Source organism: Calonectris borealis, chromosome 8, assembly GCF_964195595.1.
Source record: "Calonectris borealis chromosome 8, bCalBor7.hap1.2, whole genome shotgun sequence".
NCBI classification, from domain to species: Eukaryota; Metazoa; Chordata; class Aves; order Procellariiformes; family Procellariidae; genus Calonectris; species Calonectris borealis.
Genome location: NC_134319.1, coordinates 33,777,848 through 33,797,460, shown reverse-complemented (window position 1 = coordinate 33,797,460; position 19,613 = coordinate 33,777,848). Strand labels below are relative to the sequence as shown.

The window sequence follows — 19,613 nt, the reverse complement described above, 5'->3', positions numbered from 1 at the left end:
GAAGACACCCTGCTCCAAAACAGTCACGAACTTGCTGCGCTGGAAGGAAACTATGCGTTTAGCATCAAAAATAAAATGACCCAAAGGTTTTTCAGTCTCTATCCCAGCAGGAAGGAAGGGGCTGAGCACTCCAAAACCCCCAGCCCGACTCTATGCCTTACGTACCCCAGCGACTTCACGCTACTTTTGAAACCAAGCCTATTTTGGACAGCTTTCAAGCATTATCTAGGGAGGAGGGAGTTGACTATTCACCACCTTTCCCCCAGATGGGAGGAGAGGGGGAAGGATGAAGTTGCACTACAAAACTGTGCCCGCACTTGCAAAGGAGCTTTCAGTGATCTGATGGAAGAGCATCTGTCCCCGTGCTCTGCTTTCAGGCATCACTACCTATACATTCCTTGCAGGAATAAAACAGAAATGACCTCGGTGCATGCTCTGCTCAAGCACCCCCACAACCTGATCACCCCACCGGTGATCACCGTACCTCTTCCCAGCACATCAGAGGCAGCTCCAGGCCGGCAGATGGGCTGGATCCTTCCAGCAAGAGTCGCCTGGGCAGGAACTGCTGCATACCCATGCAAAAATGCATCGCCCTAGGGGTTTTCTTGCTCACCTTTATCTCTGTGTGGGCAGGACACATACTAAAGGGAGACCTCTGTAAGAAAAGCCCTCAGGTACGCTAAACTCGTTTTCCATTCCTCCAGGCACCCACAGTTTAAGCAAGTAGGTGAAAGTTTCATTAAAAAAAAAAAAACTCTCCTTAGGACTAATGAATACAGTTCATTTGTAGGACCAAAGAGCACTTTTTTTGTCCGCAAAACCAGAAGGTATAACCGTTTTTATATCTATATTCTACAAATTATCACCATTCATTGGTTGATTCTGTTTGCTGGAAGAGCAGCTCTACAGCTCTGTACAGGTGGCAGATGACTTGCAGGAAAACTTCCTCCTAGGAGACGCATAAGCCAACTTTTCATCTCTTGCGAAGCTTTTTAACAAAAGAAATGCTGACGCAACATCAGCCCCGCCAGCCTGACATGTAAAGAACAATAATTCTGCAGGAGCTGCTCTAGTAATTAACCCAAAGCACTGACACACTTCAGCCTCCTTCTCTCCTTCGGCCGTATGTTTAACTCTCAGATACTCAATGAATATTAGCAGCACAAGAGTCTTTTACTGGCTTTATCTCATCCATCACTACAGGAACTCCAAGCCCATAAAGAGAAAAGCAAGTCATTATGGTGTTATTAATTCTAAAATGAGTAAGCTATAAATTTAATTGCATTGGGATGCACCACCTCAGTCTTCAGCATCAGTTATGAAAATTAGACTTAGTTTCACACTGATTTTTTTAACAATTCTTTCTGATGAAAAGCTTTAAAAAAGACAAAAAAGTGTACTGTTTATCAAGTGATTTGTACACTATAGATCAATCTGTTGCCCTTGAATCTGCTTCCAGAGTAATCAAGCAGCTGCACAAATATCAGTTTACCCACTTATTTTAATAGGTTATTAATGTAAAAAAACAAATCTCATTATTACTGCTTATGCAAAGTCAGCTAAAACAAGCTAGGACAGCTGAATCTCCAAATAGACGTTTTGCATAAAGCAGAACTCTACAAGAATTCAGTGTTTTAACTTAAACACATACATGAATGTCTTCTCTGTGAAAACCCTCCCTCAGAAATGCTCTCTAATCTCTCCCTCAATCTTTTTCTCAGGTTTCTTACTTCAACTAATGAGCTGCATCCATGTGCAAGGCACAAAAGTGGAAATTTCAGATTGCTCATTTCCTTCCTTTCACAAAAGTCTGAGCTTTCAAAGCTCGCAGTAGCTTCCCATAATCCAAAGTCCTCACTTTGAGTTCATCTTATCACAAGAGTCCTTCTAAAAAAAGTTTTAGGGTGTTTTCAAAATTGGCTGCAACTGGTGTAAGTCTCTTCCCCGTTCCCAGGCTGTGCATCCCCAGTGCCTCCTTCCCACCAACCAGCACTTAGGTGGCCCCAGGCACATCCCAGTATCACCAAGGCCACCAAAAGGTTATCTTTCCATCAAATTAGCCACTGGGACTTAATCAAGCAAGCTGATACAACCAGCCAAGGGGTGCATGATTCCTTGCCTCCAGCTGCAGTGAAGGGGGCAGGGCTGAGAGCAGCCAGTGTACCCTGAGAGACTGTGAAGACACACCTTCATTCCTTGCCTCCCAAATTTTAAGCACCCCACTGAGCCCCAGCACAGCTATTCTGCAAGGACACTGTGCAATTCACGCACACAAAACGCTTCTGCCTTGTAATCTGTTGTCACAGCAACTGAACACAAAACACCCAACTGTCAGCATGAAAGCCTTGGGCTGGTGGAAGAGGAAAGAAAGAGAGGAAGCAGCACAAGATAAAAATGGTGTAGAGATACTAGGCAAGTATTTGAGCACCCCCTGACTACTGTCCTCTAGTCAAGCCCAGAACAGGAAGGCCGAGCTTCCTTATGGCTTATACTTCATTTTGGAGAATCATAGAATGGTTTAGGTTGGAAGGGCCCTTTAAAGGCCATCTAGTCCAACCCCCCTGCTATGGGCAGGGACATCTTCCACTAGATCAGGTTGCTCAGAGCCTCGTCCAACCTGACCTTGAATGCTTCCAGGGATGGGGCATCTACCACCTCTCTGGGCAACCTGTGCCAGTGTTACACCACTGTCATTGTAAAAAACTTCTTCCTGCTATCTAGTCTGAATCTACCCTCTTTTAGTTTAAAACCATTCCCCCTTGTCCTATCACTACAGGCCCTACTAAAAAGTCTGCCCCATCTTTCTCATAAGCCCCCTTTAAGTACTGAAAGGAAGAAGTTCAGTGATGATTTGGTTGTTTTACCTTGGTAACATTCTTCAAAGAAACCACTTAGGCATGGTAGATGGAAGATGCTCCAGGAATGCCTTACCAATTATTTATTAATCTCTTTTTAATTGCTGATTCAGAGTGACCAGTAATCTTTTCCAACAGGATAAGAATCCTCCCCTTCAAAATCTTTAAACATGCCTTTCTCAAGGATGCAAAAAAGCACACAGAGCTAGGAGTTACACACTCTAACTAAAAATGCTTGTTTACACTTTAAAGCAAGTGTCTGCTACCAGAACTTAATTAATTAATCATTAACTCTATGATAGAAAGAGTATGATGTTCCACTCCACAATATCCAAAACCATCATCACTTGCCCTGGAGACTCTTGTACTTCCCATCACGTCTCCCGTCTCAGAAGGCAGATGCAAGAATAAAGAGGTGGTCTCAGCACCTACCTCAAGAAGCAGGACAGTCAGAAAACCGCCATGGATTTTTTTTTCTTTCTTTTTTTAAATGCACAGTGAGAATGTCCTTATTTTAGACCTGTCAAGACACCTTGTAGTACCACCTACCAGCTGCCATTTCTTTCCCAAAGGTAGCCAAGCATCATGTAACTTGATGAGTAACCGCTACATATAAAACACCTTTCACAGCCTCCATGCCTACTTTCCAACCAAAACCTTTTGCAGTCCATTACCTTTTCTGCTGAGTTACCCGTGCTGAAAGCTGACTTTAAAACATCAGCAGGAGAAAAGCAGAAGCTGATAGATTTCAACCGTGTGTTTTAAGATAAGCTTCCCTTGAGCGGCCAGCACAGCTACCTGAACAAAGCAAACATTTCTGCAGACCATACACAGCTATGGGAGCACATGCTCCGTTTGCATTTTGGACTATTACCAGCAAATTTCTTAAGCCAGTCTGGACACGCGTCACTCCTCAGAGGGGGGTGATAAAGAAAGTTTTCCTGTGTTACGCTAATTACACACAGAGACTAGAGACGTGAACCAAACACTCCACACTTTCACATCCTCCATGGGTCTAATGGCAACACCAACCCATTTTCTTGAGGTTTCTTCCAGCCGGTCTCTTGTGGTTTCCCCAAAGCCGTGAGCGGCTTTCTGCGGCGGGACCGGAGGAAGCAGCGGGGATGCTGAGCACGCGGGGATGCCCAGACCAAGCAGCTGTGTGTTTGCAGGAAGGACAAAAGCCAGCGGGGCTGCCAGCACTACTGTGAATTTCAAAGACTTATGCGATTTAGCCAGGCACAGTTTAAACTTTCTGGTACACAGTGCTAATGATGCAGATTAACGACTCCAAACCCTATTCCTTTTGCTGAACCACCTCTCTTCCCACAACCCCTCTGTACACCCTGTATAACCACTCAATACCACTCCCACCAATGGGATCACCCTTTCAAAGCCCTTTTCATTCCCTCCCACTGTTTTCAAGTTAATGTCGACTTTTTAGGAGCGGGAGCAATGAAAAAAAAGCGGGGTTTGGGGGACAGAAAGGCTGGGAGACAGGGTCCCTCCCATCCGCCAGAGCAGCATGTTAATTTTCTACCATGCATTTCACAAAATGAAACATTGTGCCCTGGAGTTGCAAAACAGACTGTATGGATGACATGAAAAAGGCAATTAACTCACAGCCAAATTAACGAGGAGACATATTTGGTACGAGGTTTTGCAACAGGAAGAATTCAGATCCCTATAAACATTTGTAGCCTTTTCCATGTAATAGCTAGTGACACCATCCAGGCAAAGATCAGTGTCAGCAGCCCAGACGATAGCACTGTTGTAACTGCGCATCCAAATCCTTATGGATTGGATGGTTAATTAACCATTAATTTGGTGAATAAGAAAGTACAGAGACCAGAGCCAACTACTTCAAGTGCACCAGAAAACCAGTCCCGTTCATTCCCTGACACAAACAAGAGCTTTACAAGGGGCTGTAACCAAAGCTCTCAACTTCTGCTGATGACCGCAGTACTCATGAGCGGCCAGCGCCACAGCTGCACCACAGCTGCTCCAAGCCATTTTCGGACACCACTGGTAGGTGCTATGAATTAAGAGTAAAACATGACTTGTCATCAAAAAACCCCAGGATTGTTACTGCCATGTTTTTGCTTGAACTCGCAGACAATCAAAGCACAGAAAGGCAACAAACCCGACTTCGGGAATCTTCCGAAGTCCTTCCCCAGTGCTACCGATGTACTTTCAGAGCCGCAGACAAACGCATTTTCCTAGAGATCTCTAAATATATCGGTGGACACCAAATTAAAGATCTTTTAAGAGCGCCTCTCGGATAATTTTTTGTGAAATTGTGTGCTCCGTACTCAAAGACCGGCGGCAGTCTGCCAGGGAACAGAGAGAACCAGCCTGGGGTGCAAGGGGTACCCCAAGTTCAGGATTTACAGCCTTTTCAGCACCTTCCAAACAGTTACGGGCTTCTCCTGACACAGCTCCTACGTCTTACAAGGAAAGGAAGTACAGATTTCCTTACAAGGAAATCTGCGGCAGAGAAAATACACCTTAAGTTGACCAAAACCCGTAACTGCTATTCCTGCCCACTCGCCAGGGACAGACGAGCAATACAGTCTCATCCTGCAGATTTTCAGCCAGATGCTCACTCATCATCTGCGTTGGCGACTTCTAGCAACTTCTTCACTCAATAGCCTCAACTCTCCGATTTAAAGAAATTTAATTCTGGAAAAGGAGAAAGGCATTGTTTATTCCTGCCTTTTTGGGATACTGACAGACAAGAATAACTAAAGTCACTTACAAGAGAACCGTGGTTTCAGAGCCACGTAGTTCTGTCAGTCAACTAATTGTTTCCTAGAGGTATTTACCATGATTTGAAATATCAGTCCTTCATGAAAACCACAAGCTTCCCTTCCTAACCAGAAGTCAGGGACTCTGGCACCACAACCACCTACTTGCAATGTTTTCAGACAAATTGCCAAAAACAAAAGGACAGCACTAAATGCACTTTCTAGTAACAGTTATGATAGAAGTAAAAAAGGCCTTTATTTCCTAAAAGTGCTACGAAGCTCTTGGAAAAGCTCATTTCTGTATCATTACTTCCAAAATAATGCGTACTTTGTTCCATAAGGAGCTCAGGTTTAGCTGTCCCAATGGTGGAGGCACCAGGGATGGCCCTGCTCACCCCTCCCCGCAACCGGGGACCGCCAACGGGAGGGAAGGTGTGAGAAAGGGGCAGCGTGCACGTGGGGATGTATGCAGAGTCACTCTGCTTAGAAAGCAGAAGAGCGGTGACTCGTGTAATGCCAGTAATTTAATCAGTTAACTCATGCCTGCAGAGCACAGATGGAGGGGACCGAAGAGCCATCCCAGTCCCGAGCACCCCTCCCAGCTCCGCCAGCAATCCCCGCAGGGTGGGGGACAGCGCAGGGAGCAGGCTGGGAGACAAAGTAAGGAGAAAACTAGCTTTCATTAAATAGACACCGCACGATGATGGCGGGACATCGCTTTATTTAGAGTTCACATTTCACCCTGGCAGTGGCACTGGCCCCTGCAGCAGCTGCCCCAAATTTCTTTACTCCACGCTTTGTATATTTTCTTTGTAACCCTGCTGGGAATCAGCAGCAAAAAACATTAGTTTTTAATGACAAAATAATGACTTCAACTCAGGAAAACTTTAACTGTCCTTCGATGAGGGGCCTTCTCCCTCCCCAAGCCCTAACGTGTACAAGAGGGGAAACTACAGAATAATACTAAGCATTTAACAATTTTGAATTTGCGTTGTACCTCTCTCTCGTCTGAGTCTGATCAAAATGAAAACTGTCAGCCTCCTGCCTGAAGACATGTGTAAAGCAGCAGCACAGGAAGGCAGCAGCAATGCTACCCACGCGGGCCAGGAGGCTACTGCTGGGACCAGAAGTGCCAGGGGATCTCAGCAGAACAACCCCATCCTGGGGATGGGGGAACCCCCCCAGATTGCACACCCCAGGAACATCTCAATATCAGGAAAACGGGAGCAGGAGGGAGGTGAAACCCAGGCAGGTTGCAAGGAGCTTCAGAAAGGAGAAGAAAGGGCGAGGAGCCAGAAAACAGGAGTAAAGCAAACAGGAGGTCTGCAAGCTTAGAGCAACCACGGCCTTAACCATCAGCTTCTTAACTAGTTGATCAAGCAGCTGATTCAGTGTCAAGAAACTGCTTGTCCTACGTTACTCCGGCCAGGATAGCGGGACCCACGAGACCTGTGAAGGCAGCTGGAGAAAGCGGCGGCTGGAAGGAAGGCACCAGCTGCTGTAACAAAATAAAAGTAGGTTGCTGAGCCAACCCCTGCACCCCGACCACTGCAGCCAGGAGGCAGGGCACAGGGAGACATGCTGGATCCCCACAAATAAACCACATTTTTTCAGAAGCTGGGAGGCAAGGGCGGCAGGCAGGACAGCCTGTCCACGGCTGCTCCCCAGGGACCAGTCCCGCAAGCTGCCGGGAAGAAAATCCCACTACAAAATCCCACCGGATGGGAGCACATAAAGAACTGCAGATGAAAGGACTATAAATAATCATCATAATCAGAAGTGGACCACAGAAGTCCTAGGACAAGAATGTTTTTTTTTTTTTTCACTCGGTCAAGCAGTCCCCCTTAACACTGTGACACCAAGAAGCATCTGATGATAGTTTTTCCAGAAGGGACTGATTTTTCGTTCCACTAATCTCAGTAAGAGATACTCCCAACACAAACTGCACCTTTCAAGAGCACGTAGCTTACACTCCACAACCTTGTAAGTACAGCGTAAGAAAGTACCACGAAAACTGCCAGTTTATCCCTCTGGAAGAGGTTCAATGCAACCATTTGCTTAAAGGCTCTATGAGACATACTATCTTTTAATTCAAAGAAGATTAGAAAGATTCATTTTCCTGAAACAATTTATACAGGAAAGGGAAAGAAATTTTTTTTTTTTTTAAATCTGTTCAGAATCCTTGGTATTTTCCCCCCACAAAAAAACCAAACCAGCCCAAGCACAACGTGCTGTACGAGCACCAGCTCACCGTGGTGGGAATGAGGTCTTTTCTGATGCCGAGTAGGTTGAGCTGTAGAGCAGACCTTGAAAAAATAACTTGCAAGATGAAAGCAGTGTGCTTACAACTGGGCTGGTGCCAACCCCAAACTCCGCAGCGCTCCCTCGGCCCTGCGGCACCCGAGGGAACAAGTGTTTTGGGCAACCCACCGGCAAGCCAAGCACTACCATGTGCAGTCAGCCACTGCCCGCTTGAACACACACGTGCTGGGGAAGAACAACCCCTGTCATCAAGCAGGTTTTGACGTTTGGTAGGTTTTAGGGGGTTTGGGTTTGTTGGGTTTTTTTAAGAGAGTCCTGAGACATAGCTGATCTTTCTGTTACAAAGGGTTAAGAGGAATGCAAGGGCCAAGTCTCCCTCCTTTCCACTTCAGCCCATTGGAAGGGGCCAGCTGCCACACCTGAAGCCATTTAACATTCTGCACCCTGATCTTCCCAGATCAGCATCTCAAGCCTCCGAGGATGAATTAAGGATTACCCCACTGCTGTGGGGCTAGTGACCTCCTGTAAAACATGGGACCCACTACAAAGGCAAGTCAGAAAAGCAATTCTCTCTCTCACCAAAGTCCGCAACAGAGACATGAACATTACAGAAAACTGACCCAAGAACCCACAAACCCTGGGTCTTTGCAAGATCTCAATATACTATTTCTACAAACGCCTTAAAAATCTTCTCCTTCCCCCACAAAAACAACAAACCCCCAAACTGACTGTGCAAATAATCCCTCAAGCTATCTGGAAGTCTACCTCCCATGTACAAGATGGTACTAGCTTACCTACCAGGGGAAAAAAATCCAATAATAGTTTTTGGATACTATTTCTAAAAGAGGAAATTTTGAAATTCTCCATTACTGAACACAGCTGTGTTGTGTCAAAACTGCAGGCATATTACCACTGGAAACAGCTCTTTGATGACTATCACACGGGAATATCTAAAACAAGTAGAAGCATGGAAACAAGAAGTGCTTTGCCACCCAGTTTCAAAACAAAATGCTGAAGATCACTGAATAATATATAAGGGGGGTTGGTTGGGGTTTGGGGATTTTTTTTGTAAAATATCTCTCAAATAAGGCTGGACTGGTAGAAAAAAAGATTAAAGACGGAAACTCATTTTTTTTTAATTTAAATAAAATTACCTTGCCATTTCAGATCCTTTTTACAGTTGATGAGTTTTCACCATTTTCCAAGCTTCTGCGTCAGAAAAATTCTGAGAAATCATTATGTTTTACCTCAAAAGTACCTAACACATCCCACAAAGGCTAACAGCAGCTTGCACCTGCAGTCTGGCAGGCTACGAAAGGCAGCCTCTCATCTCAATATTCCCGGTCTCATTTGACAACTGTACATGTCTACTAGTAGCAGCTCTCTAATCTCAGGGCGCAGTTGCTTCATTAGCAGCTGTCCTGAACCTCTCATCAATGCTGATGTGACAGCCAACATCACCATTGTACCAGCACGCTGCTAAAAACCCAACGTTACTCAAGGGATGCTACAGACCACGAGAGCAATCCCAAGTATATCCTTTGCAGATGGCCTAGCATTAAGAGATTGTCCTAATATTACAAAGAGTTTTAAACACAGCTAGTGATGCCACAGGTCCTCAACACAAGCATCCACATGCATCCCTCACTTAAAGCCTGTAAAGCTTGATTTGAGACACACAGGGCTACTCCGTACCTGGGGGGAAAAAAACCAATATACTCCAGTTTGTGCGGCTGGACAACAGACCCAGCAAGATTTCTGCAATTTATCGGGAAACTATGAAACTCATTTTATTTTCTGATCGAAACATACTGTGGTAGCCACCAATAAGCAAGATTTCATGGTTAAGAGATGCGTAAAAGCAGGCTGAAATGGTTCTTCTCAGGCAGAAGCTTACAAGAGGGGCCACAGACCCAGGCTGAGCTTCCAAAGGTTATTACGAACCAGAGAAGGTGACATTAGATGCGACTAGTTCAGTTTAACACGCCAGACCTCATATCCCAGTTAACCCACAGGTAGAAAACAAAGCCAGACAGTGAGCCTGCACGCAATCACTCAGCACGGCGTCACCGGAGGCAGTAAGTGATGAATTAGGGCCCCGAGGACACAAGCAGGAGGTCTCAGTCTGACAAAGGTTTTATGATTAAGAACAATGCTCACAGTCCTGTTTTTAAGAATTATGGTGAACTAGAGATCCAAGTTTCCATCCCATCCATCTGGGCTGGAAATTATTTTCTCTACATGTTGTTTGCAGAGCAATCCCGTTTTTCATTTCCGTGGGAAGCAGCAGCCTGGGATTTTCACTTGCAGACTCAGAGAGGCCAGGAGAGCCTCCCGAAGCCTCGGGCTATATGAGAAACGCTACTTAATGCTACTGAATAAGCCAGAAATTTTTCGGCAAGCTAACAATTCTGAGCAGCAAACGACAGTTTCCAAGGTTTAAACCTACAAAAGCAACTATCTGACTGTGTCAAAACCAGCAATTAATCCCTCTAGTAACTCAGGGCAAGCACCACAAATAGCAGCTGTTTTTGCAGCAAAATACCACACAATCCCAGCTCTCTCCATTCCCCAAAATAAGTGCTCTGCCGTGTAGAGTATTCCCAAAGGCATCACGCAGTGGCATCAGCATCCCAAGAAAGACACAGGACAGAGGAGTTGGAGAAAACCAGGGAATTTAAAGGGTATGCAGGAAGCGATAAAGAGCTTTAAAGTGACTTTATATAACTGCACTGAACAACTGCTGGCCATTAAAAGCCCTGATCTCTTAACTACTCATGTTGAAACCTGCAAATGTAAATCAAGCCTTTGCGAGACCAACTAAAATAGAGTCCCCCCCTCCAGGGCTCCGCAAATACCTCGGTGAAGCCACTGCGGCGCTGGGCCGGCCCTTCCCAGTCCAGGCTCAACACGTCTGCAAGGGCTTCCCAACACACCCCGTAACACCAGCCTAAGTGCCGGAAACGCTCTCCCAACACGTTAATTACCATTTCTCAGCGTTTTTAAATTGCAGCTACGCTATGCAAAACTTCACGTGCGTACGTCCTGCTTGTTCACAGTTGGTTTCGCGGTGGTTCCCTAGGAAGGCAATGAACCACAGCCTCGTAAAGTTTTAATAGGATAACCAGCAAACTAAGGGCATCACTCTGCTGCGCTAAATAAAACAAAGCGACTGATTACATCCCAGTTGCATAAACTACATACTTAATTTAAGGCACATTTTATAGGCCTCCCTTAAAAAAAAAAAAAGCTGCTTTTCTGTACTTAAAAAAAAAAAAAAATCTCGACTGCTACAAACAACTGGCAAATCAAGCCGAGGCTGAACACAAGAACTGGCCTCTTGCCTGGGTTTCCTTGTAAATGCCTTCAAATGGCAGTCATACCCCAAACTACGCTTCGCAGACAAAGTATATATAACCAAGCATCATCGCTCTCCTCAAAGCCAAATAAAGGACTGAGCGGTTAGGAAAGGGGAAGGTGAAGGAGACGGGCAATCCATTTCTCCTAACAGCCAGCAAGTTTTTCTCTATTTTATACATACAAGATATCGTCCCGCTTGGTGACACGGGTTTCTAGGCTGGTCTACAGTAGGGATTTCAAAAGAATTCAAGAGCAGGAACACTCAGCTCTAACCACGCTCCATGCCCACAAACACAGCTGACATGTTTTTAACGAAGGCAACCAGCAATTTAATTTTTCTTACTGGAAGGCAAGCTAGCAAAGGGCTGCCAGCACCAACACCAGCTTCTCTTCCCAGGCAATGAAAGAAGAGGTGGGAATCGGTCTTTCATGCCTGCTTTTTCTTGCCTACCGGATTGTCCTGAACGCACAGTGGAGGCCACCAGCACCATGGGTCAAGCACATCTCCTGGGCACCGTCCTTGCTGAGGTGCAGCGGGCAGTCACCCGCACTGGGAAAGCTAGACCAGACCGCTCCTAGCTCGCAGGCTTGTTGATAAAAGCACGGCTGCTCTCAGCGGGGATGGGGCCACCCCACCACCACGAAACAACCACCAGCGTGCTGAGGACACTGCCTCTTTATCCAAGCAACAAAACACCAGGATCATGATGGCTGAAATCAAGCAGATCTGGGCAAAGAGTAAAAGTGATGGGGAAAAATGAGAGGTGGCTCTAGCAGGGCTGATTGGGAAGGGAGTGGGGAGGCAAACGTAAAAGCGGATAAAAAAAGCTGTAGAAACAGTAGAAATCACAGAAGCACATCAGGATTAGAGCTGCAGATGGAAGAAGTGAGAGTCTGCTCTGAAAAAAGATGTAACATCTGCAATAATACAAGCCTTTGCCCAGCACCACCACCCAGCACCAAAAATACTCCATGCACCTCCATGCTATTTCTTTTCCCATTCTTCCAGTGTTCAAAGAAGCATCTTTAACACACGGCTTTGTTTTGGTGCGTTAGGGGTCTAAATAGCAAAGCTGTGCTAAAACGTATGCACACAAAGTACTGGGGAGATGCCAGAACTATCCCAATGCTCCCAGCAGAAGCAAACAGCACAGACTGTAAAAATAACGTGACGCTCTGGCTTCAAAAAAAGCAGACAACTAACTACATACTGTAATGCCTCAGCTTCCATCTTCTATTTAAAAGCTGGCACCCAAAGTCCCTTATTCCTGGAATATATGGAAACATGGAGGGAGGGCAGTGCTGGGGAAAAAGAAGACTGGTTAGGTCAAGTCTAAATTAGAAAGAATCCAACCTGAGGAACTGGAAAATGTGAGAAGTGAAGGGATACTTTTAAGAAAAGTGGAAGAAAAGACACAGCAGTGCTCCCCCCACCTGTCCCCCACTAGCCTAATAACCCAAACACCACCCTGCGAATGGGTTCAACTCCCCCTTCTCCTGATTTACAGCTGCAAACTCATGTCTCCAACCCTCTTGGGGGAGGACTCTTACTTAGGGGGTCTTAATACCCTCTCATACAAAGAGAAACAGCTTTTATAACTCCAGATGCTCCTTGTGCACGGACTGGTAATTACCCCAATTCCCCTCTCCCCAGGGAGCACCCTAACTTCTGGGCATAGTTCTCCTTTGCAAACACTCCCGGGATCCAAGCCTTTAACTCAGTAATAGTGATCTGTGCTGTATTTTGCTATATCAGGCTCTTTGCTAGCATCTAGTCTCAAAACTAAATGTTTTTAAACTTGTTTTGAACTGTAAATTGTAAGAAGATTCAAAGAAACCCACATTCACACGTTGGCAATAGACCCACGGTTCTTATTGACCTTTTGAAGGCTCCTCCAAAATGTTACACTGATCTACATGGACCAAACATCACTGGACGTTAATCAAGACATCCCAAACGGCCAAAAACTCAGGGCAGGGCAGCATTTGCTACATGAAAGCCTGGAGCCGACACTGCCAGTCCTGAATGGGTGCAAAGCAGCGCTAACCATTCAGGATACCAGTGCTTTTAGAAATAAAGGCGACTGCAGCATCAAACAAGGACACGGGTTTGAGCACACAGCCTAATCCTCGAAGATCATGCAGAACTAACTGCATAAAAGGGCTTTGTGTCCCAGAATGCGTTTACGTCCTACCGAGTACGCAAATACTTCAAGCCCTTTGCCTCTTCTCTCTTACTGATGTCAATAATTAAGTGTCCCACAGACCATGGTGTGCCCTGGGGAACAGCCCGCGGGCACACAGAATCCAAATGCGGCACCCAACAGCTCACACAAACAAAGATGGTTTGAAGAGTTTTAATAGGATAACCAGCAAACTTCACAAGAGTAAAGCAGAGCAATGCTGCAGAGGAGTTCGGGGCATTTGAGACTAAAATGGCACTTTTTGGTACTTGAAAGTTCTTCAACCTACAACAAATGCAGTGACGCATACAAAGTCGTACAGGACTATTTACTGCTTGCACAGCACGTGCACAGATAGCTTAATGCCTTGTTATTAGCCTTCTTAAAACTAACTCCCGCCACCACCACCACGCCTCTAACAAGCTTCTGATTCTTAAAAGGATTTACATTACAAATACCCCACCCAAAAACCTAACTGGAAAAAAAGAAACGAAAAACACATTCAAATATCTGAAAGTCAGCTAGGCAGCTTCATCTTAAAAAGTTGTACTCTAGTCTAAAAATATGCCAGAGCAAATTCACAAAGCTACAAGAGCCTGTGAACAAACCTGAAACCCAAGTGATTGACAACAATCATGTTGCAATGCTACAGTATTTTAAAGATGCAGTTGTTTTCATCAAAGAAACGTGCACATTTCTTCAAAGCCCAGGACACAGCACGCTGTTTGCTCCAGTATGCCGGAAAAACGTACTCTTTTTCAAAGAACACCCATATACATACAGGTGCATAGATGCAAGCACAGCAATAATACAGACATGCCTATAAACTGAGTTCTACCTTGATAATGAAGAATTATGATGATTTCTATTAAAAAAAAAGTTGAGGTAAGTCTTAGCTTACTGTTTTTTCCAGGTGTCCTGAATAAAAAATTCCCAATGTAGAAAAAAACCAAGATGATAAAGAGGCCTTAGTAACTACCTCCCCTTATCCGAACAATTACATACGCTTACATGGTATACTTCTTTTGAAGCTCCTAACACAAAGAAACACTTTAGGGCGGTGAAACGCTCCCGGCTGCTGGGGCAGATGGATGCGGTCAGCAAGTGACCCCTGGTACAGGACTCAGCACCATCATCTCCGTCTCACAAACCCAACAACCAGCTCCCTGACCCCTGACGCAACTTTTTTTTCCTCCAAATTACACTAAAGTGAGATGCATTATTGATGCTAAAACTTAAGGTTCAACAGTGGTTCTTGAATAGAAACCATGAATGGTTACAGAGGGGTTTTTTTTTTAGTTTTTACTTTATTTAATGAGATGAGGATATAAACTGTGGTTTGAATTTTCCGACGCCTGGCTCGTCTTCCAAGCAAATTACCCTTCCTCTATGGCAAGACAGCTTAAACAACTGAACGAAGAGAGGAAAAGAAAAGCTTGTCCACAAACCAAAGCGAGGGCTAAAATACTTTATCCCAAAGGAACCTCTGGGAATGCCAATTAATCAGAAAACTCACCTTCTCCTTTTTTTGACTGGATGTTACGGGTCCTGCAGTAATGCTGACCGCTCCCTGACAAACCTAACCCACCCAGTATTTAAAGGACAACGCTGCCCCAATCTAAGAGGACACCGAGCAGACGTGCCCTTGCACGCACGCGTTTTCCTGCGGTGCTTCCCGCTTTTCAAACCAACCTCTCCCGCCTGAATCCCAAGCCCGTTGCCTGGAAGACTCCGGGATCCGGGCTCACCACGCTCACCGCGCCCCACGCCACCGCAAACTCTGCCTCTGGCAGCGCGGGCTCGCTCGCCTCGCAAACCCGCAGCGCAACCAACGCGGACTGCAACGAAGCAACCCCGCGCAAGATGCATTTTCGCTTTGCCTCTGTGGAGAAAGCCGAAATTCACGTTCATCAAGTACTGTTTTGCAGCTATGATTATCCTTAAAGCAAATACCAGCGGCCGAGGGGCGAAGTGGGACCAAACCCTTGGCCAAAGCGGCCCCAGTCACAACCGGGACTTCGCAGCAAGCGTTTGCTTGGGACAAAGCGAATCCTGTTCACACCCCGTGAAAACCCGCTCCGGCCGCTACCCACCCCCGCGGCCTAGTTACAGCCGCCCCAGCCCAACGCCTCCCCAGCAGCCTCCTCAGCCTGTCCCCCTCCCCCCGCGGGCTTCCCGCTTTGGCGCCGTTTTTCCCTCAGGCCCTTACCCAGGTGGAGGGTGAGGTTGACGGCGGCGGGGTGCTGCACGCCGGCCAGCATGGTGCGGCTCTGCCACCAGGTGGCGTCGGCCGGGCTGTTGTAGTCGGTGAGGAAGGCGGCGCCGTGGCGCAGGTGGGGCTGGGCGGCGTCGCAGAGGTGGCAGGACTGGGTGACGCCGGTGACGCCGGTCTGTACGCAGTACTCCTCGGCCGGCGTCCCGCACGTGTGGGTGGCCAACACCGTGGCGTTGAAAGCGGCGTTAACGAACTCGGGCATGCAGCGCTGCGGGCGGCCGCTCCGCTCCTCCGTGCACTCGTCCATGGCGCCGCCGCACCGCCCGGGTAACCACAGCCACAGTACGGCCAGCCACAGCGCCCGCGCCCGGCGCTCGCCGCCGCCCCCCATGGCGCTCAGGCCGGCGGCGGAGGGGCTGGCCGAGCGGCGCGGAGCCGGCGGAGGGGCTCGCTCGCTGGCTGCCGCCGCTCCGCGCCTGGCCGCGGGCTGGGATGGGATGGGCCCGGCGCGGGTGAGGCGAGGCGGGGCGGGCGGCGCGGGGCAGGCCGGGAGCGGAGTCCCGCCGGCCGAGCGGGCCCGGGAGCCGCCCCCTCCTCCCGGAATGCGGGAGCTTAAGGGGGCGATGGCGGCGTGGTGGGGCCCGCCCCGGGAGAAATGCCCGTTTCCCGCCCTGTGCCCGTCGGCGCTGCCGCCCCTCGCACCGCAGCGGGCGCCTCGGCTGCCGGTGGTCCCAGGGGAGAGGCAGCCCCCTGTGACAGGGCTGCCGGGGCGGGGGGGGGGGATCTCCCTCACGGCACTGTTGGCATTGCCTGTCGCAGGCGGGAATGCCCCCCCCACGGCGCCGGGCCCAGTCACCGCCTCTGCCCTGTCAGAACCCGAGAGAACCCACCCGTTTCTTTATTTTAAAGGCTTTTCACAGGAAAAAAAAAATCAAGTTTCTCAAGAAATGTGAGAAAATTTGATTGCGCTTTGCCAGCTGGACTGTCCTGAACCCGGTCAGTCTCATGCTGTCCAAGGGCATGGGCCTGAGAGAGAATGTGGGTCTGAGGGGACCTGTGTTGCCACCTCAGCTTCTTTAAATTGTAATGAACTTCTAGCTATTTTCATACCTAAATCCAGATCTCTGCGCTGCTTAGAGGCATCGGCTCCGTCAGAGATGGCCAAAGACTGGGTTATGATTTTTAGCTATCGGCATAAGATCACCCTGTGACCTTTCAGGTTCAGGGATTGTGTAAAGATTTGTGTAAAATCCAGGAATCGTGTCAAGCCAAAACTGCTTTTATAGGAGAAAGTGCCTCCAGAAGCCTGCTCAGGAAACAGGAAACCGCTGGGTGAGATAGAAACTGATGCGAGAGTCAAGGAAAGGCTTTGTAAACTTCGTGTTGGTCATATTCTGAGAAAGCCTGAATGCAGCCTGTGGCTGAAAGAGCAGAAAAAATACAGTCTGTTCTGTGAAAAAGATGCACTTCCTTGTTTTGAAGTAAACACAGGTATTATATAGAAGTCATCCCTTTGCTTCATGCATTACGAGTGTGTGTGAGACGATTCACAAGGTCCACATAGCACGTAGTCGTAAGCGAGCCTGGAAATTATCCTGCTGCTGGTAGATGTTGTTATTACATTTGGTGCTACACATTGGTGCGGTGATTCCTCTTTCTGCCTCCCCAACAGAGCATTAACCTCGCCGTGATGAGATAGCCTCTGCGCTGAGAGTCCCCCCCCCCGACACCCCCAGCACCAGCAGAAGGGACGCGGGTGCGTTACAAAGGCATCGCTCCATCGCTGTTGTTCAGGCTGGAATTACACATCACCAGTGGAAAGTTTGATTTCCGCCGCTTCCCCCTCCTTTTCCTCAGTTTCTGAAAACAAGCTAGCTGCTGTGAAAGCGATGCTGAGCTGATGCCATCGAGGCAGAAGCTCTGGAAACGGCATGCTGATGGAGCTTCTCAGGTTCAGTAACAGCCTGGCTGATGCCTGAAGTTAAGAGTGAACACGGCAGGGCAGGCAACAAGGAACAAGAGGGCAGGAAGCCACATGGAGCAGATCGATGTGAGAGAGGGAAGGATTAGGAGAGAAGTGAGAAGGGAGCAAGGACTCTGAGCGGGATCAGAGGATATTGCCACAAATCCCACTCAGTGGAGCAATGGGATCGTCTGTTCCACGTGTGGGAGGTTCCCATGGATAATGGAAAAAAATCAGCTTAATGCAAAATTCTTGGGTTTAAAGATACTCAGTTGTAGTACCTAAAAACAATAATTTGCTTGAGTTTTTTAACTAATACTTTTCCAACATTTTAAAGTTTGTATGTAGGACCATCCTCAACAGTTTATGTGAAGCCCTTCTGTCATTTCCAGGTTACTGATTCTAATAAAGAAATCCCGAGAAAGAGATATCTGCTGATATTTGCCATCAAAATCCACTTCATACTCATAACTGCAATTTCATCTTTGACATACATATTTAAAGTACTAGGACAGATCGAGTGATGCAGTCATATTTCATTTGGTAAACCTGCACTTATCTAACTAAAACCAGAATTAAGTCTCCTATCCCTATAAATACATGACCTGTGCTTTCCTTTTAATGTCTTACCTGCTGAAATACTCTGTCAAAGCATTGCAGTGCATATTCCCCATAAACTCATTTCCTTTCCAACACAGAAAAAAGCATCCTCATGTAAAATAACTGTGTCTTAAAAGCACAGAATCCGGGTAACTTCTCTAACTTTGCAATGCTTGCAGGGGTGAAAAATAGTAAAAATACCTTGGTCAATAAATTCTTACAACTGGAAACTCCCACGAAGCAGAGTGAGTCATCCTGCACAGCAGGAGTGGCCTGAAAGGAAGGAAGGACTGTTTGATAGACAGGATGGGCACAACAACGAAACTTTCAGTTAAACATCTGTAAAATAAGAACAGTATTTGTGGATAAGGTTCGTGACTGTGCTGGGCTTAGACAGCACGGGCATAATGAAACGAGTGAAAAAATGACATGGCTGCTGCTTCAAAAGCAGGTGCAAGTCTTCTAGCACTTACTGCCCCAAATTGCGCTAATCACAATGATATCGAGTCTCAAGAAAATTTGCTTTCTATTTAATAAAGAAGTGGTCAAGGAAGAACTTAAATATATAAAGTTAACTTTAGAAATCGGCACGTTATTATTTCAATTCTTTTTTGAAGTACACAGATCAGGTTAAATGAATGAGAACAAGTGGAGAGAGAGTAAGAACAAAGAGAAGAAATGCAAAAAAAGGAAAAGCAACGTAAAAACCTGAGAGGAAACAGCCTTTATAAAAGCAACTCTTACAGGAAATTCTGTCAGCTTTTGGAAGGCCAGAACTCCCGAGGTTGGCAGTCTCGCTCTTCAAATAGACCTCTTTTAGAAAAAAAAGAAAAAGAAAAGCAGTATTTTCTTTCCTTTTGATCAAAAAAAATTGCAACAATGTGGCGTGCACCCACAAGCAACTTGAAAAAACAAATTAAGAGCACAGTCCTTCTGCAGCAGCTCAAACCAAGCGCTCACACACCTATACACTAAGATATTTGACCCATTTAGGGCTTATGAGGTCCAGAATGTTTTTAGTAAGCGTCACAGGGCAGCAAGCGCTTTAATTTTCAGTCTTCTCATACTGATTTAGCATCAGCATTTGTTCACGGACAAAATTTGAGTGCATATGCTAAGGAAAACGGCTCAGAAGTTTCAGACTGTGATAGCGGAGCTTGGTTGTTCCCTGGGTCTCAATTATTAAAACAGGTTGGTAAGAGTAGCCCCCACGGAGAAAAACAACCTGCATTTGCTAATAAATAGATAGCTTGAGGATCCCCAAATGAAAACTGCTGTACACACAAATGTTTCGTTACCAGTACATATGTGTCAGTTTACACTAAAAAATGAGGGACAGAAAAGCCCCGTGCTCGCCGTCAGCCTTACAGAGTTATCAGCCATCGGAGGAAGCACTCAAGCAACCTTATGAAATGTCACTTGTCACAA

General features: G+C 46.7%; 1 protein-coding gene across 1 annotated transcript in view; it reads right to left on the bottom strand.

Annotated features, from left to right (window-relative positions):
- The window catches only part of LAMC1 (laminin subunit gamma 1), a 69,840-nt gene extending 53,827 nt beyond the window's left edge, over positions 1-16,013 (bottom strand). The window contains exon 1 of the mRNA XM_075156938.1: positions 15,617-16,013. Coding sequence (XP_075013039.1) covers positions 15,617-16,013 — 397 coding nt within the window. The remainder of the gene's footprint in view (positions 1-15,616) is intronic.
- Between the last annotated feature and the right edge of the window lie 3,600 nt (positions 16,014-19,613).